The 23,075-nt window shown below is 40.4% G+C and overlaps 3 protein-coding genes across 9 annotated transcripts in view; all 3 read left to right on the forward strand.

Moving 5' to 3' along the window:
* Positions 1-13: 13 nt before the first annotated feature.
* sparta (spartin a) lies at positions 14-6,725 on the forward strand. 3 transcript variants are annotated; one of them, XM_034199502.1, is made up of 8 exons: positions 14-158; positions 801-1,592; positions 3,054-3,248; positions 3,752-3,908; positions 4,173-4,367; positions 4,563-4,724; positions 4,930-5,020; positions 5,755-6,725. In XM_034199502.1, the coding sequence occupies exons 2-8, from the start codon at positions 819-821 to the stop codon at positions 6,002-6,004; spliced, it is 1,824 nt and encodes a 607-aa protein (XP_034055393.1). In that variant the 5' UTR covers positions 14-158; positions 801-818; the 3' UTR covers positions 6,005-6,725. The 3 variants fall into 3 exon arrangements, with proteins under 3 accessions (XP_034055393.1, XP_034055395.1, XP_034055394.1); XM_034199504.1 differs by lacking the exon at positions 5,755-6,725 and adding an exon at positions 5,221-5,552; XM_034199503.1 differs by having other exon boundaries at positions 14-1,592.
* A 291-nt stretch (positions 6,726-7,016) lies between these two features.
* ccdc169 (coiled-coil domain containing 169) lies at positions 7,017-14,526 on the forward strand. Its single transcript, XM_034199505.1, has 8 exons — positions 7,017-7,137; positions 7,240-7,322; positions 7,520-7,630; positions 8,222-8,262; positions 9,395-9,493; positions 9,970-10,023; positions 10,524-10,600; positions 11,167-14,526. Exons 1-8 carry the CDS (start codon positions 7,061-7,063, stop codon positions 11,363-11,365), a joined length of 741 nt encoding a protein of 246 aa, XP_034055396.1. The 5' UTR covers positions 7,017-7,060; the 3' UTR covers positions 11,366-14,526.
* Positions 14,527-15,946: 1,420 nt separating this feature from the next.
* The window catches only part of dclk1a (doublecortin-like kinase 1a), a 46,842-nt gene continuing 39,713 nt past the window's right edge, over positions 15,947-23,075 (forward strand). For 4 of the 5 annotated variants that reach the window (XM_034199494.1, XM_034199491.1, XM_034199495.1 and 1 more), the window contains exons 1-3: positions 15,947-16,198; positions 16,707-17,102; positions 17,806-18,155. In XM_034199494.1, coding sequence (XP_034055385.1) covers positions 16,742-17,102; positions 17,806-18,155 — 711 coding nt within the window. In that variant the 5' untranslated portion in view covers positions 15,947-16,198; positions 16,707-16,741. The remainder of the gene's footprint in view (positions 16,199-16,706; positions 17,103-17,805; positions 18,156-23,075) is intronic. The other variant, XM_034199492.1, reaches the window with a different exon arrangement.

Raw genomic sequence — 23,075 nt, forward strand, 5'->3', positions numbered from 1 at the left:
ATGTGTGCGTGTGCGCCAATTGACGCCGCCAGTGAAGTGAACGCATATATTTTTGCAGGCATTTTCATGAAAGTACGGAAACACTATACAACTGAATAAGGACTCTGAAACGACCTATTTGTGTGGTTTTCTCCTCTTACCGGATATTAAAGTGCAAGGTAAGGCATATTAAAGTTTATCATAGAGGTAAGTTGTCTGAAAACGGTATCTTATGTTTTGATACACTTGATAGCCTATGAATACATGTTTAAATGCTGTTATTTTAACTGTAAAGTTGTTTTCTTGAGAAGGCTTCTATAAAGCCCACAGGCAAATCCCTGGTCTTGTTGTTCAGGTTAAACCTGATGTATTCGCTTGCTCAGGCTATTTACAATCTGTCATAGCCGCCAACAACAATAACATAACAGATTTTTTTTTTACATTAATTCATCTACTCTGCCGTAATGCTGCCAGAGTGCTTATGTAGGCAATGTGTCTTTCTTTACTTTTCACATCTGGTTTAGCTGTATATCTGGGTGACAGGTGCATGCTCTTAACTCTTTCCTCATTCTGTTTAATAAACACAACTTTGTCGTTTTCAGTCAAAGTGTTCATTTTCGAAACTATTGGCCTTAAACTAATTAGTAGGCCTACACAAATATCTAAGTGTATAATATTTACAGTATGTGTTGTAGGACAAAATCCCTGACTCTGTTTATGCATCTTTTTATGGTTAATCTAACAGACTGCAAATACAGACGCAACTTTTTTCCTTTAGAGATGAACTGTTTATCTGTTCACTGTGTCCCTGCTTTTTCTAGCACCTGTCACTCCTCAGTATGACTGAGCCTGCTGAGCTGATGATCATCAAGGACCAGTATGAGTTGGCGTTTCACTCTCTGAGCCGGGGGCTGGCTGCTGAAGAGGCCGGGAAAAAAGCTGAGGCCCTGGAGTCTTACCGGAAAGGCAGACAGCACCTCACCCAAGGCTTGGGAGTTCCCACTGGGGGGAAGAGGCATCAGGGAGCATTCTGGGATACAGCCAGGCAGCTTCAGCAGAAGATGAGGGACACTCTGAGGACTGTTACCACCCACCTCTCTGACATGGAGACCTCTCAGCAGACCACAGGAGCACAGAGAGGCGGCCTATTGATGGATCTACCTCTCAGTCTTTATCCTGACCTGGCACAGAGCAGCCAGCCCCCCCACAGCTCCCTCCACCGTCTGTACCCCACCGTACCTACCACTATAGAGAGCACAACCCCAAACCTCCCTCCTAGGCCTCTTACCCCTGCTGTTTTGCACACGTTCCCTGCAGGAACCATGGCTAACCCAGGGGACCAGCCTCCAGCATACAGCCCCCAGCCAACTGTCGGCCACCGCAGCCTGTTTTATAGTTCTGCTGGAGGCGGCTTCGGGCTCGGAATGCAGACCGGGGCATCAGCAGGAAAAGATGGAAACGAGATGCTTTACATCCCCTCTGGGGTGCAGATGTTTTTCGTGGCAGCGAATGGGCAAGTGAGCGCCCTGTCTTACCCAGGCTTCCTTCGCATCCTCACATTTGAAAATCAGCACACAAATTCCAATGGTGGAAGACCCTCAGCTTTCCTACATGTGAGTATACCTCGTCATACGTGTATGCATCTGGGTGTGGGTATCTCAGCAAAGCATTTTCCTTGGGCGTGTGTCTAAAGAGGTGAGTGTGTGAGGAGGAAACTCCCCCGGGTGAAACCACTTTGTCTCCATAAGACCAGTTTTAGAACTAACTATGAGTCACTTTGTTGGTATATAGTGTATAAAATGAGTACTACTGACAAATAAATGTTCTGCTTTCAAATGACGGACTGGGCGATGTGCACTTTGAGTTTGACAACACATGCACATGGAATGACAAAACAGCATTAAAGCTGTATTGGATTGAGAATTTTTTTTCCCTGACCACATTTATACTAAATTTGAAAGAGTTTTAAAGTTCAGGTTGCAACTATTGATCATTTTCATAAGCCATTGATTATTTTCTTTATTTGCCAATGATAGCTGTTTTCTATAAAACCTCTTAGAAAAAAGAAACATACCTGTCACTTATACCCCAAAGGCTCAATATGGTTCAACAAAAAATAGAAAATGTTTTGCATGAAAAGGATTTATTTATCATCAAAATATATTTTTGTTAATAGAAAAAAGATATATTTCAGCTCTAATTACAATGTCGATAATGCTTTTACACTCCAACAATGTTTAGATCATATTTGAGTAATGTGAAAAACATTGTAGTAAATACCAATAGTTGGTAAATACCATTGTGGTATCAATGTTTGAGCTATATTACTCCATGTATTTGTGAAATGCATGACTTTTGTTTTAGCTTGCTTATAGAATCTTTATCTGCCCTGTCCCTGTAAGCCTTCTGACAACCTGCTCAATATAAAACGCATAAAGTAACAATATTGTATTCTGACACCTCTACAAAGTGCATGTAATACCATGCTGAAGAATACTGCAGGGCAACTCATGACTTTCCCACCAGCCATGGCTGCTCTGCTGTATTCTGGCCCTGCTTTGTTTCCCAGCAGGACAACGGTCCCATTAACAGATGACTTTGCACTTCTGTTGTGCTGCTGGTCAGTGTCCTGCGCCCTCGCGGGGTTATCCTGTCAGGCGGCATACCAGTGGCACTATGCAGCTGTGTCTATTATGTCTGTGTTGATGACTGACATAAGTCCTGATGGGGCTAAAATGCTATCATGTGTCTTTTGAGAGGGGAAAACATGGGGTCAAAAGGAGCAGGGGAAACTGCTTCCTGGAAATGACAATGCATCTAGCAAACATTTACTGTAGGCCTCAAAAGAAACCGCCTTTTACATATGAAGTACATTTGGATATAACATTGGATGATTTACAATTCACATATTATGAACTGGAAAAACAATTGAGGTCTCGACAGAAGCCACCATTGGAATATTTGACCAGTTCAGTTAGAGTGAATGCAACCTTTGTTGGTAATGATGGTACATGGGTGATGATGACCTTTATCATTCTGACCTCGTTTTTTGTGTGTGTCTTTATGTTTTCAAGGTGTGTGACTGTCTGTACCCGCTGACAACAGACACTCCAGTGCTGTTGGCTAATTCTGGGATCTTCATGTTCCCTGACGTCTTGTCAGCGACTCCAGGGTCCTACGTGGGCATAGTGTTGTCCTCTGAGCTGCCTGCTGCCCACAGAGAGACGTTTAAGGACCTCATCTCACAACTTGCTGAACTCAGGGTCCAGGTCAGTCTTTGTTTCAAATGTAGGGATAGGTATGCATGTAGTTGGAGTCAAGGCTTTGTAACAATGTGTTTTTCTTTGTTTGTATAGAAAAGTAGGGTATTGAAACGTTATCAATTAAATTCACTACAAGGGCAATCGGATTTGGATCCTCTACGATGAGGCTTTTTTCTTTGGCTGATGCTACACTCTTCCATTAAGTTATTTTTTAAATATTTGTTTCAGTATATCAGCTGGCAAACAAATCAAATTGAAAACATAGCCTCCTCGGCAGAGATAATAAGGACTACACCTTATTGTAGAATGCCTATAGCGTCACTCTTTTCTCTTGACACTTCAGGAGGAACTAAATAGTTATGTTGTGGGTAAAACCATTCTTAGTGGGGTGAGTCACGGCTTACAGGAATGTGCATCTCCTCTCTGGGTGTACACGTTTTAAGAGTCTCTTACTGTGTGTCCTTTTGTGATTAATGTATAGCAATATGACTTGATGGATTCCCTGACAGGGTCCGGAGGGGGAAGGTTCAGAGGTCATCAACCTGAGTGAGAAAGTCCCCCTTGGTCCCACCAAAGAGCTTGAAGGGCTCACAGTGCCATCAGGGGAGAAGGACAGACCACCACTTCCTGGATGGAGTGAGAAGATGGCACAAGGAATCTTGACAGGTGTGCTTGTGTGAGCCTTAATAAAGAAATAAAACACAATTTTGTACTTTTGTAAAGAGACCATATACATTTGCTGTTGCTATATTCACAAAAATAACCACTAGAGGGCACTGCTTATCATTGTTGCTTCCCTACTTAACAAGTTGAGTGCCGCAAGGAAAACTTTGTACAACTCTTAATTAACCTGTAGTAGATATTTAAACAACACAATGATCAATGATATTGCTAACTTACGTTTAACACCCAAAATGTTTCTGTGTGTAGGAGCTACACGGTTGAGTTTAGGGTTAGTAAAAGGAGCCGAGGCCACTGGAAGGGCCGTTCATAGAGGAGCAGCCAAGATCCGGGACCACATCACGCCCGAGGAAACTGCTTCAGAGGTCAGCCCCCATGTCACCAAAAGTCTGCAGGTGGCTAAACAGGCCACCGGGGGGGCTGTGAAAGTCAGCCAATTCTTAGGTAAGAACTTATTCCAAGTAAGATAAAGGATTATATTAGATACAACGATGTTTAAAAAACGTGGTTATCCACTTTTCTCAAAACTGAAGAAAACTTACATTTGATTTTCTTTATTTTTTGTATAGCCTACAGTGTCATTATTCTTCTGTACTATGAATTATCACGGATGTATATTTTGCATGTTTATATTTACAGTTAATGGAGTGAGTACAGTGGCAGGACACATGGCAGACAAGATGGCTCCCCATTTGAAGAAACAGGGCGCTAAGCTGGTCCCAGAGTCTCTGAAGAAGAATAAAGATGGCGGCCCTTCCAACTGGGAGGGAGCCAAGTTAGTGGCAGCCAGCAGTGTACAAGGTATTTACCAAAACAGTGTGAATTTCAGGGTATAGTACTACTATCTTTCTACAATGTCTGATAATTTACTTTTTATCACTTTCAACTGTCAAAACAGTCAGACATGTTTTGGGATTTGATATATAATGGCATTTGAAATATTAACCTCAATGTGGGTGATCTAAGTCTTATTGGAGTTCTCAATTTTACTTTTCATCCAAACCAGGTTTCTCTACTGTTTGGTCTAGTATGGAGACCGGAGCGAAGCTGGTTGGCAAAAGTGTTTCAGCCGAGACTGTCACAACTGTGACGTACAAGTAAGTTCTGACATTTCACACACTTCACATTTCTGCTTTTCTATGTAATTGATACACATGTTACTACTGTAGATCTTGTTTTCAATCTTTTTCTAAATCTACTTGGTTTCTTTGAATAATAGTAGAATACCATCCTACTGTGTTGCTTTCTTTTTGGTACGTTGGGAAACTGATCTGCTTTCTTACCTATTTCTTTTCAGATTTAAAGCCTTAGAAAGTCTAATAAAAACTACAAAAACTAAAATATGACTGCAGGGGGAAATAAAGGCAAAGACTTTTGAACTAACAACTGATCAACTCTTTCATGTATATACTTTCATTAACCTAGATCAAGCAAGGAAAGAACTCTCACGATGACTTTTTTAATGCAACAGCTAACACAGAATTTTCTCATTTTATTATTTTATACTAAGACATATAAAGTATTTGTTTTGGGTTATTTTTTCACTTGAAGTAGTTTTAGCTTATTTTATGTGTGTGTCTCTGGGTGTGCTTGTGCTGGGTGGGGGTGCTCTTGCTGTTGATACTATCTGTAACCCTATTTCCTCGATGGTAACTAATAAAAATGCTACAATGTGAAATATGACTATTTGTCTTGACCTTTGGTGTGTTAATGTGAATAAAAACAGTTTGATCACATTAATTCATTATTTCTGTTCCTTACATACCCTAATTTATTTTTCTTACAAACAACCCACTCTCTCCTAACTCCACCATATTTTTTCATGACAAAGGTATGGTAATGATGCAGGAGCAGCTACAGACACTGCTCTCAAATCAGCGATTAATGTTGGTGTCACTGCATACAACTTTGACAATCTGGGCATAAAAGCCTTCTTGAAGACTGCTGGGAAGCAGACAGCCAAAGCCATAGTCAAAGGCCCGGGAGGACAAGCTGAAGGGAAGGAGGCGCAGAAACGAGAACATCAAGCAGAGTCAGATGGGAAGGAAAAGCAGAAGAAAGAGGAAGAGAAGAAAAAATAGACATGACACAGGACATTTGTTGCATGTTGATAAATAGCACAAATATCGAAGTTAGCCCAAGTGAAAGTGCAATTTTACTTAAGAAGCTGTTAAAAAGCCTAAGTATTTTAATAGGAGCTGTCAGGGGCCGGAGGAGATTCGGTCTGCAAACAGTTTTTGTAGGTCAAAACTTACTTTAAAATGGCTTTTTTGTGATTTATTTATGTTTAATGACATTCTGTTTGTTCTCTCTGTCTCTAAAAAAATGTATGGCTTTTATTTAATCTCCTTCTCTTTGTGTTTTAAATGTTTTCTGTTCAAATCGTAAAGCACTTTGTTACTGCGTTTGCCTGCATTGGTTTGGGTTACGTGAAATATTTTGTGGTAGTAGCCTATGTTAGGTTTTTTATTATGTAGTAGGCCTACTTACTATCACATGTTGTGTACTTTAGGCCTAAACATTAAGCATCTTTAGTCGACAAACAACAATTGTATATTGACCATCTGTACTTTATATAGGCCTATTTATGATTTGAGTGAACCTGGTTATGATAATGAAAACCAGAAAACAAATGTAATACATTACCTTTTTTAACTTAACATTTATCCATGATTACCAGAGTTGTATTTTTTTATTTTTCGAAAAGTGATGTTATAGAGGACAAAAACAAACAACAGAAATATCAGAGCTCTTTTTCGTCATTTGCATGTTGTTTTTTCAATTATAAAAATATATAATAGCCTACCCTACCATGAGTCTGCGATGAATTAACCGGCATTTTACAGGCCATTAATGAAGAGTTTAGTAAACAGTCGTCCATTTTCAGGACTAATTAAGCGCGAAATAGTCATTTAAAAAATACTGCTTGCATAATAAAGCCACTCTATGTGACGAATATGTAATTTACGAGTTATTTATTCGGGTACATCCATAAATAACCAAAGAGGACGTTTTATTTTCCACTCCCCGCTAATCTGCGCCATTATGTCCCAGTCTCTCTGTACGGGCCGGAAAAAGCTGTCTCCATAGTAACTCCGAGGCACAAACGTTTGTTCAGTTGTGAGTTTTTCAGAAACATGAGTGGAGATAGCGACTACAGCAAATACGATTTGGCACGACTGCAGGCAGAGCTTGAACATGAGTGGGAAATTAAGTAAGTTTGTTTAAAGTAAATGTATTACTTACAAAGTTATTAAGGAGATTATATGTTATTTTCAACTGCAAAAAGGACATCGTCTCGTCTCTATCATTACAGAGAAATGCTCGAAGAGTCAGTGTCTGACCTTCGGAGTACCATGTGTGAACTGCAGGATAGACTGCACAGTGTTGATGGACAGGGTGAGTTTCGTATACCTTTAACTTATTTAATAATAAAAAAAGTGTATAGTAGGCCTATGTCATGCCATCTTGACCCACTGTGGCAACATGTTACCCAATAATCCACTGGTATCAGCACACACTCAGCTGTGGTGTCTGTCATGTCCTGTCCCATTTGTGATTAAAATCTAACAGTGTCCTCTGTTTATTCTGTACAGAAAATGAGTGGAAGACTAGGTTTGAGACACAGACAGAGCTAAATGGACAGTTGGAGCGACAGATGTCATTCATTCATGAGAGACTGGAGGACCTGCGAGGAAACCCCATGGGTGAGTTTCAAAGGTTTATGCTAGAAGTACATTTGTTATGTTTTTATTTGACTCATTAAACCTAAAATTACTCACTGCCTATAAAAGAATACTCTGAAGTCCACAGATGGACTTGCACAAAGATGTCTGTGTCAAAATCGTTTATTGAGGATCATTATAGAATATGAACCAATAGGGAAAACCTTTAAAAATAGCTCAATCTGATTGAAAATACTACAAATTACAATTATGAAGCCATTGCTCCATTCCAACCCTGATATAATAGAACACATCATGTTATGGTGAAATGCTGGTGGGATGACAAACGGTTGTTTAAATGGTTTTCAATAGGGACATTTTTGTCCTTTAGGTCATGGTGTCTATGTTGTCTACATGGTTCATTAAAAACCCATTATAGGAGCTGAGGTTGAACTTTTGAAAATGATTTAAGGCAGCTCAGTCCTGTTTCTGCCTCCAACTTGTGTGTAAAATGCTCCTCTGTCTGCTCTGAAATAAGAGTTTTTGAGAACAGGCCACTTAACAGTATGTTTAATCACATTGTTATTCAGAGCCTGCACTCATAATGCTGACATCTTCTCTTGTTTTTCACAGATCCGTTGGCCTCCATCCGAACGTTTGATGACATGTCGGAAGTGAGTGCAAACATGTTAATTTCTTTATTGAGCTTTTTCTTAATCTGTTTTGTTGCATTGGTTGTATTTAGTGTGTTTTTTCTAAGTTCAGATCAATAAACAGACAACCCACAGAGAGCTATAGAAGCACATCATACCAGCAGAGAGAGCCAGAGACTCAGAATGAGGGAGAAGGCAGCAGGACAGAGAGGATTGTAATGCCAGCTGCTCTCCATCCTCCCGTTGATGCATGCTGAAATCAAACAGAGTTTAATCACAGCACTTTAATCACAGGATTACTAACCATGGGAGAGTAGAGCACACTAATTACAATGCACAACACACACTAAAAGGTGGCACAATTCAGACTAAACATGTGTGTGTCTGTGTGCCTTAAGGCAGAACTAACAGATGCCCATTAGAGTATCCATGAGTGACTGTAAGACTGTGGCCTGAAGCTCTGTTAACTGTGAGCGAGACTGTAGGATAGAGTATGTTTGTATGTGAGGAGAATATAGATTTTTTTTTAAAAAGCGTAGCGACAGTGACAGTGTTAAGCTCAATGGTAATCATCTACACATTAGATAATGCAACCTGTACGTTAATAAATTAAGGTATAATAAAAACAAAAGCGGCTACATTTCACCACTCAAAAGGCACTTTCCTTTGTGGTTGCAGATAGTTCTTACATACATTTATATAAATAAGGTTTTCGGTTAATCAATACAAGATGATTACATACTTATCTGAGTATCTTTATACTGTGATATCGCTACTTACTTGATAAAGTATCTGAACACTTCCACTTCTGACTGGAACATTAAACGATTAATAAAATACTCAGCAACTGGTTTATCCACAAGCATCTCCTACGGCTGCTTATTCTAAACCCAACACTGTGCTCTGTGCTAGAAACCTCATGTTAACTCACCATGTCTCAGCTCTAATGTGTTTATTTGGTTATTGAATAATGCATGAGCCTAATCCATTTTTGTGCTCATGTTTTTGCATTAAGTGTTATGTTATTGTTTGATCCTAGCAGATAACATTGTGTTATTCTGGTACAAATTGATTTTTAATTAGTCAGCAGTGCAACACCTTTCATGCTTCTTTGTTATGAATTGATGTAATTAATGGAAACACTTTGCCGCAGGAAACACTGAGACAGCGTCTGAAGCTCCTGACTGAGGAGAAGTCAGACCTCCAGAGTCAACTGATGGACGCTCACAGCAGAATCGAACAGGAGGGAAAGGTTTGGACCTTGTTGTCGGTGTTGTTGAGTGTCACAAGGTCTTCTGGTCCCTTTATATTATTTATAAGACAAGCAGCTTTACATTTGTTCCTGCTATTACATATTTCAGTAACACATTCCCATCATTAGCAAGGGATTGAAAAAGATTTGTCTGATATTTCTTGTTTTGCATTTTCAAAATGTAACATAAGCTTTGTCCTGCACTGCTATGTCCGGTATGCTCTTAGTTTGACTTGGTTCTTTGTTTATTGTGTGCTCAGCAAACAGCGCCATATTAGATGAATAAAGGTTTAACACGCAGCATGCGCAGCCAGTAATCCATGTTGTAATCTGTTGCTCATTAACATTGACAACCTCATGAAATGCACTCTAATACACACAGGGCAGTTCACAAATAACAAGCACTGCGATTTAAATGAGTCCATGGAAGAAAAAAAAGTTTTGCGCCAAGGCCCTCTGTTCCTTTCACATTTCAGGCATTTCATAAAACCAATGATGAGAGGCGGGCATATCTTTCAGAAATTGCCAAGGTAAGCATTCCCTTTCATTCTTGTATAAAGTTTTCATAACTAATCAGGCAAGTAGCTCTCAACTAAAACTATAAACTATTAATTAAATACATGCCATACTTAAGACTAGCTGTCATTGTTAATTGCTGTACAAAAGGTTAATCCAGTGTTAAGAGCAGCCTGGTGTGCCCTCCAGCTCTTCTCTTTCATGCCTAATTGTGATTTCTCATTCATCCTCCACTGCTGCTTTCTCTTGTTATATAATGGTTAAATCTCTGTTCTGCCAAAAAGAAAGTCAGTCAAGGACTTTCTGCCTTGTGCTGCGTCAAAACTGATCATGCAGCTGCAAACAGCATTTCTCTCCCAACATTTAGGCACCAAATCTCTACATTTGAAGTGGCAGCATGAGACTGGCTCATATCTGATGTTAACACAAAATGATGTGTGTACAGCTATCACAATGTGTATGTGTCTGCTGCAGTGCACTAACTGCTTTACTCCTGACGTGTCCATTGCTACAGCTGTCCTCCACACTTGAAGCCCAGAGAAGACAGTACTCCACTGAGGCACAGAGGGCAGCAGAGAGCAAACACAAGAGGTCAGTGAACACCTACAGGTGATGGACACAATAACATGAAGTGTGAGCACACTCAAACAGATACTCTAGAGCTGAATTAAATAACACAAATATGCACAAAACAACATCACTTATACGATATAAGCATTACAACTAGTTCAATTAAAAACAAAGAAGATACATGTAGAGTAAAGATCATGTAAAAATGTGTCAGAAATTAGTAATTGTTTTACCAAATGATAAAAGTAATCATGCTGGACAAATTAACCCTAAGGAGTCTGTACATGTTAAAAATTGGAACCTGCATAATTGTTCATTGTTGGAAAATGTAAAAACAAGAATCTGAGTGTTATTTGTATCTCTCCAAAGCACTGTAATTTTTAATGTCATAAGCTACAGTGTAGAAATGGCAATATCTAATGATACAACATATATAATACAATACAAACAAATACAAAAAGAGTGCAAGAAGTCTATATACACGTCAATAGAATATGATATATTCTATTAGTAATAGAAAACATTTTGTGTCTATTATGTCTATTATATTGTTTTTGCTAAACTAACATTTCTTTCTGATTGCATAGAGGGAGGCAGACCAGCAGGAAGGCAGAGGCTGATGCTAAGAAGGAAAAAGAGAGAGAAGAAGATGGAGGAGGAGGAGGAGCATGTGTGAAAGGAGGAGGTGGTAGCAATGGAGTCACAGCGGAGAGAAGAGAAGAGAGGACATCCCAAAGGGGAAGCAGGTTACCCACACTGAAGTACTACCTGAAACACAATCCCTAAACCCCACCTAGTGTTATAGCCCTTTTTAAAAACAGATGTGGTTTTGTTTACATTTCTCAAAAGATTACTGGGAGGAAACATTGCATTTCTGATGGTTATCCTGTGGTGTTTATTGATGTGAAATACAGTGGTAAAACATGTTCCATTTATAATGAAGTGGCATTATTATCGCCTTACACCTTTCTTTGTTTCAACAAAAAGAGCAGTATTAAAGAGAAACGTTAAAGGGAGGAATATCACAGGCTTCAGTGAGGTTGACTCCTAATGTACCAGAAGCCTGCTGAGTCTGACATTTCTTGTGTCACTTCAATTTTTTTCTCTCTAAACACCTCCTACGACTACTATTACGTAAGCAACACCGCATCCAGCACTCTCTCCAAAAGCAGTTCATCCACAGAGCAACCAGTCACCCCCGTCCCACCCACTGACAGCCTTTACAAGTGTGTAAGAATACGCTCAAATGAGATGCAGTAGTGAACAGGAAAATTACCCGAAGCTGTTAAAGTTTTGAGGCTGACAAAACTGAACCCCTCCTCCACACTTCTTCACAAACACATAATTGAATAGAAGCAGTATCTTATAGGGAAAAACAACATGGATTTATACATTAATCTGGGCTTTTCTTATTTACCGATTGGTCTGTAAATCTAATAGCTTAATATTGATTAGCTCAGAGAATATGACCAAACATAATTGTTTTTTTTAATAGGAATATACCTGCTCTGTGAATATATGTCCAAAGCTGTGTTGTAGCCACTATGAAAACTTGACTTTGAACTTAAAGAGCAAAGATAGACCCCCGTGTCAACAAGCACCCGTCCAGCTGAAATAGTCCTTTAACATGATTCTGAATTTTCAACCTTCAGTTTGTTGTGAAGGAAAATCCCAATATGTATTTATAGAAATATTATATATTAGCGACAAATATGGCTTTGTAAAATGTGTGACAGTTAAAGTCCACGCAAGAATGGGAACTAATTAACTAACTTAAATGAGATGATGTAAACAAGTCAACAGATTGTAGTGACACCAACAGAGACATGTGGATAAGATGAGGATGATTTATGAAGCTTTTTATTTAAATGCAATATGATCTCACACAATTAACCACTAATTTATCCTTCCATTCATTTAATAAACACAGTCCAAAAAAAGCATTTGATAAAAATCATTAATCCATCTCCAGAAACTTGTTTGCTGGTATTGACTTCAATGTCTAAAATCTTTGGAAACACACTGTGGGAGTTCTAGTTTGGGATGTTGACAGGCCCACACGTATTTCTGATAAAGTTGTCTCAGTGTGAAATCATAAATGCGCTGCAGTGACAGGTTGTTTGTCTTAGATGAATGACTTTATTGTAAGAGTGCATGTTGCCTTATGAAAGAGTGAGCACATCTAGAGCACACCACCTTTCTTTCCCCTCCTCCTCTTGTTCTCTCTGTTTCATGCAAAAGCTTTAGTTCAACTCATGAATCACACAGCTACAGAGTAAGCACCTGCTGTAGCTGTCTCTTGCTGACAGGTGAAACACAGTGACAAATAACTACAGTATCCGTCAAAACAACACGCGTCACAGAACTGCCCATGCTAATTCAGTTAGCCCCTCTCTCTGTAACCCTGAGTATGCTGGAAATACATTTAGTGTCTATGCTAGTGCATATGTGAGAGTGTAGGAGACTCATTTGTGAGGGTGATTGATTGCATGCATTCATGTACATATCCATGTGCTTTATTCACACTTTAGTTGACCTTTGTGATAACTCAACACCACTTTTGATATGTCCATTACAGATACCTCAAAGTTGAGCCTCTGCTAATCACAATCCAAGACCATATTTTTCCAACTTTTAAACAATAACGATAAGTATTTATACGTTTTTAATAATAAATGTTTATTGATCAATCTGCTTAGCTTTGCCACTTAATAAACAGCATACTCAAACTGTGAAACCATTTTGTTCCTCTTGATACTTAGACCACAACGTGACTGTTATGAAATACTGCTGCTTCTTTTTATTTGAACTTTTTCAAACGGACTACTAAAATAATGCATTCAGCAACATTTTGGATTGGTAAGCAATGTTCAAACATTCATTCAAACTCTGTGCAAAAGTTCTAATCCGACAATTTAGAATAACAAGGTCAACATACCATGATGCAGTGATTTTGGGCAGTGTCATACCCACACCCAATTTGATTATTAAATCAAAGGATTCCTAATCGACCTGATTTAGACTCTACCTTTAACACTTTGAAATGTGTCAGAGTAACAGAATTGTTCACCGGTCCGAATGTTCACACACCAACCTGTGTGAATAGAACGGGAAATGTATCTTTGTACAGAAGCATATGCCAAGAGACTGAGTAGGTAGAGGTTTTAAATATCTCTCTGAGGCTGATTTAATTTCCTAAATTATTCCAAGACGAATTCATCACAATATGAATCATCAGTCCATAAGCAAAATGCATTTACATATGGTTATTAAATGTGATTCTCATGTTCTTTTTTGGTGTCTCTGAAATAGTCCAAAAGTGGCCGTTGTGAGTTACTAAGAGAAGATCTTTGCATAAAAAAGCAAGAACCTTTTTACGAGGGATCACATTAATTGTGCAGGCAAAGGCACACATTCGCTCTTCATACAAGTCAATTGAATTTGCCTATGCGTTAGGAGCAAAGATAACATCTACTTGGATGGATGATATATTCCCAAGTCTTTTCATTCTGATGTCTCTTTTTGTATACATGTGGACACTGACACATATCATTATTTGACTTGCAAATTCTAAGGCATTAAGAATAGGATTGAGACCATGATACTGCTGTTATAAGTCCTAGACGATGTCCTCCATCTTTCTTTGTCTAAAGAACATATTCCCCCACATATCCTCTGTTTCTCATCGAGACAGGAACTTTGCCAGGCCTAGCTTGTGACACACACACTGTGTCTCCCGAAAATAGAAAGATCTGTGTGGAGAAAATGTGTATTTTTCTTACGTTGTGTACCTGTCTTTCATTATGTGCATGTATAGTCAAACAAGCAGATTGGCACACGGAAGCAGTCATAAAAGATGCAATAACATACTGTAATAAGCCATTAAAATGTCTGATATATTTATGTAAATGTGGATTAGTTGAACCGTATTATGTTTCACGTTTTGAGAAAAGCATTAAACATGTCAAAGGCATATTAATATAACGACAAACAAACAATGTATATATTAAAGCTGTGACATGTTCAACATAAACACCCTCTTCCATCTGTTAATATGTTATTTTGATATCTGGACACTATTTCCAGAGAGTGTTAAAACATTAAGCAGAAAAATGCTGGGCAACACACACACACACACACACACACACACACACACACACACACACACACACACACACACACACACACACACACACACACACACACACACACACACACACACACACAGTTTATTAGGGAGTGTTGATGGAGCAGAATTAGGTGGTCTCTTGAGGCAAGGATGTAGGTCAGTGGTCTCGATCTCTTCATTGGAGACTACTTCCTGTCGACATGCAAACTTCAGAGCTCATAGGAAGAAACAAGCTTCTGATGACACGGCAGCATCGTCTCCGGCTCTCATCTCTCTTCCTGCCATTCCTGTGCAACTCAACATGTTGAAATCATTTGACATGTAATCCCAATGGAGACTTTCTACACGAGAGAAATCCTACTTGTCACACTGCCTTTGGATCACTGTAAAAGCTGCTCTGCTTAGTTTGGATCTTATAGTTTAGGTTTTAGCTGCCAAGTGTATGGAGAAAGTATGTTACATAACATTGAACACAATGCTGCTCTTTGTTTAAAGTCCAATGGTTTTGCAGATATGTGACTGGTTTGAGTTTAGACCTCTGTATAGATTTTCACGTGTCAAGTCAATGGCATTCACAAACATGTACAATGTGTGTGTAAAAATAAAAGTAAGAATAATAATAAAGCTTTATTTATATAGCACTTTTCATACAACACATGCGGCTCAAAGTGCTTTACAAAATGACACATCACAAGTTAAAAACAAACAAGAAATTCCCCTCAGATTATTTGTTAAGAACTTTAAAAAGGTATATGCGGCAAAATATAAACTGTTATCAGGTTAATAGACACAAGGAGGTCAAATGTATGATAATAAAAATAAAATACATAATGGTTTCTCTCTGACAGATAAGACAAGACAACTGAGTCGATGCAACAATATAAAATATTAAATTGTATTAAAAGTAAAACTCATGTTATATATATTCATACAGGTACTGTATGATCCAGGGAATTCTCCAGAACTTTGTCTCTGGAAAGTTTCAATAATTTAATAAATGTACATTTTTGCTCTTGAAATTGAATATTTCGACTGGCCCCCCAGCTGACGCATGACGCGTGCTGGGGGTGTTTGCAGGACAGGCAGCACCCCCAGCACGAGTGGGAAGTGTGGGTTTGCATCCTAATGAGGGGTGGAGGCACTAAATGAAGATCACGACAGAGTGAAGTGGAGGAGGAGAGAGAGGAGCTGGTGGGTGAACAGAGAAGCGGGGGGGGAGCAGCTGCTACCTAGTTCATTTCCAGTCCAGCTTCTTGCGCACACATACGCACACACACACTCACTGTTGTTTGGTGGTGGTGGTGGGGCACATCAACCGGACAACAAAGAGACGCACAGCGGGGCTCACTGCAGCCAGGATAGGATCACACGTTACCACCATCCAGTGTCAGCGACCAGCCCACTGAACTCTTTTTCTTCATATCTGTTGGGAAATCAAACATCAGTCACACTGGAGGTGACCGTCACAGAAGCGTTAATTACGCACGTAGGTAAGCCTGTGTCAGTATCAGCTGTTGTTAAAATCATTATTCCCTTTACATGTTTTGTTGTCATAAACGAATGTCTCGTGTCGATTCTAGCCCCGTTAATTAGAAAGTAAATAAACATTTCATTTTTTTTTTAAATTATTTAAATTATTATGTGATCGTTTTTTTATGCTGGGCCGATCCAGTGTTTCTGACTATTTAGAAAGAGAACATTAATAGGCTTTTATTGATTCGTGACTGCCGCTCTCTCTCCATCCATTTGCGCCTCAGAGGAACTCACTGACAGACAGTGCGGGTCGTCATGAGGCATGCTGTCCGCTGCTCGGCTTAACAGCTCTTAATCTGTCATTAGGGAGTTATTTTCAGTCAGAGCACCAGCGACGGACTTTACCAGCCCGTCCAAACCTCTCCTCGGTCGGTGTCTATCATTTTCGACACAGTTTGTTTTTGTTTACTTCGAGAAAAACTTTTCAACGCAGCCTTACCCTCCTACTTGTTTGTCCTCCCTTAGACTGTACAGCCGTACTTGTGAGCCTCGCCAGAGAAATGGAGATGGAGCATTTCGACGAGCGGGACAAAGGTCAGAGGCACGGCCGGTCCAGTGCGAAATTGAACGGGGTGCCGAGCCCCACGCACAGTGCCCACTGCAGCCTGTATCGGACCCGGACCCTGAAGACTCTTACCACGGAGAGGAGAGCCAAGAAGGTCCGATTCTACCGCAACGGAGACCGGTACTTCAACGGGATAGTTTACGCCATCTCCGCAGACCGGTTCCGGACCTTTGACGCCCTGCTGGCGGACATGACCCGCTCCCTGTCCGACAACGTCAACCTGCCGCAGGGCGTCCGCACCATCTACACCCTGGATGGTTGCAAGAAGATCTCCAATATTGAGCAGCTGGTAGAAGGTGGGTAGCCTACACAACTTTACAACACACCTGGGGGATTCAAGGCCTTGTTAGCATAATGTAGCCTAATCTGTTTTTCTAACAACCACTGCCTGATCCTCGGCTGCCATGCCATGTTTCCTTGTTCACCTCCCTGTGGGTTACACAAACCTAGATTTACAGAAAATATTTAGTGAGTAATCATTTACAGGTTTAAAATGCTTAATAAACTGTTTCTTTTGGGCACTGCTTCATATACTCACTAATCACACTGTAGATTATGGTGAAGATTATATCAGTCATTTGGTGGCCATATGGTGAACCTGGCATATGTTTTGTTTCAGATTAGCTCCCTCTTAAACTGTTTTACTCTCTAGGAAGTGACATGGGAAGAGGTACAAGAGGTTTTGGCTTTAAGAAAAAAATTGGCCTGTAACGTAGACAATTGAACAAAAGCTGCAGAATTTTCCCATATCATTTTATAGGGTTGAATATATGTATTGCTGTAATATGCTGCCTGCTGCTAGAATAATAGTTGCTTATTTAAGAGATGTTACACAATACAAATAGACAGCCTTGCTTCTGCTCCCTTTCTTTCCTTCGCTTTTTTCTCTGTAGTCAGCACTATTTTTCACAATTTTTGCTCTCTCAAAAGAGAATTTCAAACATTGTTCCTTTAAGTAATGTATCTTTCCTCTCTCCCCTTCCATTTGAACCCCAACAGGTGAAAGCTATGTGTGCAGCTCCATCGAAGCTTACAAAAAGTTGGATTACACAAAAAACGTGAACCCCAACTGGTCGGTGAACGTCAAGGCCTCGGCTGCATCCTCCCGCGGGCCCCCCTCCCTGGGCAGCGCCAAGGCTGGGGCTCCAGAGAGTCGTGAAACCAAGGACTTCATACGTCCGAAGCTAGTGTCCGTAGTTCGGAGCGGAGTGAAGCCCCGCAAAACTGTGAGGATCCTGCTGAACAAGAAGACGGCCCATTCCTACGAACAAGTCCTGACCGATATTACTGATGCCATCAAGCTCGACTCTGGCGTGGTGAAGAAGATCTACACGCTGGAGGGAAAACTGGTGAGAAATCTTTGGTCAAAATATCATCATCATTGCTATACTGTATGAGGGGGGCAAAAACCCAATCATTTCTTTTTGAGTTGGCGTTAGAAGATAAGCGCCCCATTTTGTTACCACTGTTAGTGTTGTGGAAGGCAACACTAAGCCTTTTTATGGTTTAAGAGAACCTCAGACAAACCTTTGACTGCCATTGCTGATTGTTTGCTGGCTTTCAATGTATCAATGTTTCTAAAGCTTCCTGTCTCAATTTCCTTTCTGTGGTACAGACAGTGGGAGCTGATGTTTTTCAAACATTATGAGATGAATACATCGGTCACTGAGATGCGATTTAGTTTTTGCGTTTGTATATTATGTATCAATTGTGTTGCCGGAGAATAGAAAGAGCAACAGGCTGGTAGGAGTAAAAAATGCTTAAATATTTTATGACCACATTCTCATTCCTCTTTAATGAGCCTTGTGTGAATGAAGAGCATTTGTGTCCCTGTCCACAGCTGTGGGGAGAGTGACACTGAGACCGAAAGGGGTCAAGAGAAGGTAAAGATGAAAGAAATCTATGAATGAAGTCTGGGCTTTCACCCACGCTGCTGCGATGTGTGCCAGGGCTTTGCCTTGGAAAACAGATCTGAGTCACGGCCTCTTGATAGTCCACCCACATATTTAGCTCACTTTTTTTCCTCAGCAGTGCAAGTGAGATGCTATAAAAAGAACACACATCAAAACAGGACTGTAGTGTACAGGCATATGTGTACATATGGAAAGATCCATGCACATATTCCCCACTACAGCACTAATGTGGAAATGGCTCTGAACTTGGCCTGCGCTGCAGTGAAATGAGGTCAAACTCACTTTCTCTCTGCTGGCACACGTCCGAGTTTATGAAGCCACACAAAGGAAAAGGACATCTCTGCCAGTATGTCAGGGTATCTGGTTATATTTGTGACTTGATGTAGCTTTCTAATCTCAGCATGTTTGCCTTCATGTCACCTCTCTATCTCTCCTGCCATCCTCAATCATCATTGTCTCTGTCTGTGTGCTCCCCTCTCTATGCCTCTGTAGCTCCAAGTTATTGAATGTACCGACACAGTTTTCACCCTAACAGCATCATCAGAACGACAACATTATTATGAAACAGATTGTGTTTGGCGTTAAGGGCGTCCTGCCATTTTGTGTTGCACAGTAATCATCTCCTTAATAGCCAATTTGTGACTCATCCTCATGAATATGGCCTTTGTACAGTGGGCTTTTCATTCTTAATTGCCATTTTAGTACTCTGTGTAAGCATGTATCCCGCTTCATTTTCATGTGTTGGCCCTGGCATGTCCTCCTGTCTCTGAAGCCCTGCAGTCTATTTAATGATCCACTGTTAACCCTGCCCTGCTGTTAGAGCCCAGCACCGGCCAATAAAATCCCCAGGATCAGGTTTTCTTTGAGAAAGCTCCTGTTGGGGGGATTAAACTCACGCTTTTGCTCAATGCCCACTAACTGTGTTGTCACCACTGGTTACGATTATCTTGGAGATTACACAATAAATGCTGCTCTCTCTCCCCGGTCACCCCTCTGCGATGGGAAGTAAGACTATTATAGTCATGCTATTTTTAGACATTGTATTGATTGGGCCTGTAGGCATGGTAACATGCTCACTGCCAAATGTGCTGGGTTGGGCTGAGTGCAGAACCTCACTTCTCCTTTTGTTTTTGTGTATGAATGCGTGGGTTAATGCATGTAGGAGAGTTTGCGATTATGTTTTTGAGGACAATAACATTTAGAATGATGGATTTTCAAGCAAGATGGGAGAGTCAGATTGTAAGATTTAAATGACATTTGCATAGGGTTGAGACTGCCAATGTGTGCCATTCATGAGAGAAAATTCTGGGCACGTCTTGAACAGCCCCCTGTTTCTTTCTGGATAGGTGAAAGGTCTCAGAACACAATATAAGCTTGTTGAATATTTAAACCCCCTATGCAATGTGGTTAATCCATGCTAACTTCAGCAAATCAGCTTAATATAACAACAAATAAACCTCACTAATCAGTAAGGTAAACTATTACTAGATGTAGATCTGAGTGAAACAACATAAAATATGTATGAGTGAAAGCAGAAGGGATTGGGTGACTAGTGAGCAAACTGCATGTTAATGACACTTGAATATACATTATTGAATATCAGGAGTGCGCTAAAGGTATAAACCAGGATAAGGTTACTTTAAGTGTTATGAAATGTATGTGTGTGCACAGGTGGATGCATTTCTGAGTCCATGTTGGTGTGTGAGTCTTTGCTTTTGGTGTCATCTGCTGTGTCAGTCTGTGAGCCTACAACAGAAGTAGGTTTCTGGGCCATACAGTTACGTTGAGTCCCTGCAGAACCAGAGAGAGAGAGAGAGAGGATCTCAGCAGGCTCCTTGCCTTCATTAACCCTTGTAATAAGGCCAGAAACGGAGAGGCACAATGTACATCCATTAAGCCTCATTCTTCCTCTCATTCTTATTGCCTTCAATTGTTCTCAAGGGTTGCAATAGTCTGCCATTCATGGATCCTTTTTAAATAATGACTTTTTAATGTATTTTATTCCCCACTTCAAAACTTCTTAGAAGTTCATATCAGTTAAAAATACTGCAGCTAAACTGGGCTGGGATGAATAATGTATTATGTCTTTTGGTATTTTAAGTTATGCAGAGTTCAAGAGAGAGTCTGCAGTTGTTGCTGTCAGTCCTCTTATTTTGCCTTTGTATTTATGTTTGTGTATATCTGCATTTGTGACTCTTCTGTTGCAATACCTTTCTTTGAGGACCACATTTCTGCCAAACTTCCATCTTCGATATCACAAATGGACCCAAACATCCAACGTTAAATGTTGTCAAATCATATAATATAAGGCCTTTGCTCAAATAAAATTCAGATTTATAATTGGCACGATTATATTTCATATTTGTTATTAGTCATTCAATACCCCATTTTGGCTCTTGATTGTTATTACGAGTACATTTCAGTCCGTACCAAACTATCTCGAGTGTGTACGCCCGCATGTTTGCCATTAAATGCTTTGAAGTGTGTTATCACTATTATATCATTTCTGATTTGCAGTATCCTGGGAGACCTGATAATGGGAAAGAGAGCAGACAACAACAGGCTGTGAACAAGCTTTCTCTACCTTAATCCTTTTGGATATTGTGTTTCTGTCTGTAATCAGAGCGACTGGTTGACATATCAAGTTCCCCCCCCTCTGCCATATTGATCGTGTCTCAGGTCTCACTGTTTCTGATAGGCGATATTTTTAGCTCCATCCCCTCTCCTTTGGGGTAACCACAACCTCATATTTCTCGGCAAGCTCTTCACCTTGGCTGGTTTCTCTGATGATTTGATCTAGTTGCCATAGGAACTGTCCGACCTGCCGTGATGTGCTACAGTAGCAAGGGGTGTAGCTGGATTGATCAAGAAAAAAGACAACCTGTAAGTGGCTTAGAGCTCGGACATGGCTAGCCTATTAATACATGTAAGCTCTGTTTACACACAAAGAGACAGACACGCACACAGACACTATGGAGCCCAGCTGCCAGCCTGAACCTCGCAAAGCTCACGCACACTTAGGCACAGACAGTGACACACACTCTTTTTAATGGACTCATTTAGATTTCTGCTCATGCATCACTCACCATTAACTGTAGGCGATAATCAACCAGTGCATGAAGAGACGCCACTTAGTCATCTCTGAGGTCGGGTGCATTCTGTTTTTGAGTATCTCATTAGTGAGCTCCTTCAGTGTTACTCAGTGGGTTTAGCATTGGCAGAGGTACCATTCCCATATTGATGGGCTAAAAATACAAGGCTCACAGAATATATCCAGTCTCTGATAGTGTTACGTTATTATGAGAGTGCTCTGTTTGATTCTGAAATTGTATATATAAATACAGTGGGGCAAAAAAGTATTTAGTCAGCCACCAATTGTGCAAGTTCTCCCACTTAAAAAGATGAGAGAGGCCTGTAATTGTCATCCTAGGTACACTTCAACTATGAGAGACAAAATGAGAAAAGAAAAATCCAGAAAATCACATTGTCTGATTTTTAAAGAATTTATTTGCAAATTATGGTGGAAAATAAGTATTTGGTCAATAACAAAAGTTAATCTCATTACTTTGTTATATACCCTTTGTTGGCAATGACAGAGGTCAAACGTTTTCTGTACTGTAAGTCTTCACAAGGTTTTCACACACTGTTGCTGGTATTTTGGCCCATTCCTCCATGCAGATCTCCTCTAGAGCAGTGATGTTTTGGGGCTGTCGCTGGGCAACACAGACTTTCAACTCCCTCCAAAGATTTTCTATGGGGTTGAGATCTGGAGACTGGCTAGGCCACTCCAGGACCTTGAAATGCTTCTTACGAAGCCACTCCTTCGTTGCCCGGGCGGTGTGTTTGGGATCATTGTCATGCTGAAAGACCCAGCCACGTTTCATCTGCAATGCCCTTGCTGATGGAAGGAGGTTGTCACTCAAAATCTCACGATACATGGCCCCATTCATTCTTTCCTTTACACGGATCAGTCGTCCTGGTCCCTTTGCAGAAAAACAGCCCCAAAGCATGATGTTTCCACCCCCATGTTTCACAGTAGGTATGGTGTTCTTTGGATGCAACTCCGCATTCTTTCTCCTCCAAACACGTCTAGTTGAGTTTTTACCAAAAAGTTATATTTTGGTTTCATCTGACCAGATGACATTCTCCCAATCCTCTGGATCATCTAAATGCTCTCTAGCAAACTTCAGACGGGCCTGGACATGTACTGGCTTAAGCAGGGGGACACATCTGGCACTGCAGGATTTGAGTCCCTGGCGGCGTAGTGTGTTACTGATGGTAGCCTTTGTTACTTTGGTCCCAGCTCTCTGCAGGTCATTGACTAGGTCCCCCCGTGTGGTTCTGGGATTTTTGCTC

Source organism: Gymnodraco acuticeps, unplaced genomic scaffold (assembly GCF_902827175.1).
Source record: "Gymnodraco acuticeps unplaced genomic scaffold, fGymAcu1.1, whole genome shotgun sequence".
In the NCBI taxonomy this organism is placed as follows: Eukaryota; Metazoa; Chordata; class Actinopteri; order Perciformes; family Bathydraconidae; genus Gymnodraco; species Gymnodraco acuticeps.

Bases quoted from the DNA above. Each gene is read 5' to 3' on its own strand.
- ccdc169 (XM_034199505.1), top strand. From the start codon at position 7,061: ATGAGTGGAGATAGCGACTACAGCAAATACGATTTGGCACGACTGCAG. The intron at 7,323-7,519 runs GTGAGTTTCGTA...TATTCTGTACAG, and splicing joins GCACAGTGTTGATGGACAGG to AAAATGAGTGGAAGACTAGG. The intron at 8,263-9,394 runs GTGAGTGCAAAC...ACTTTGCCGCAG, and splicing joins CGTTTGATGACATGTCGGAA to GAAACACTGAGACAGCGTCT.
- sparta (XM_034199503.1), top strand. From the start codon at position 819: ATGACTGAGCCTGCTGAGCTGATGATCATCAAGGACCAGTATGAGTTG. The intron at 1,593-3,053 runs GTGAGTATACCT...TATGTTTTCAAG, and splicing joins GACCCTCAGCTTTCCTACAT to GTGTGTGACTGTCTGTACCC. The intron at 3,909-4,172 runs GTGTGCTTGTGT...TTCTGTGTGTAG, and splicing joins GGCACAAGGAATCTTGACAG to GAGCTACACGGTTGAGTTTA.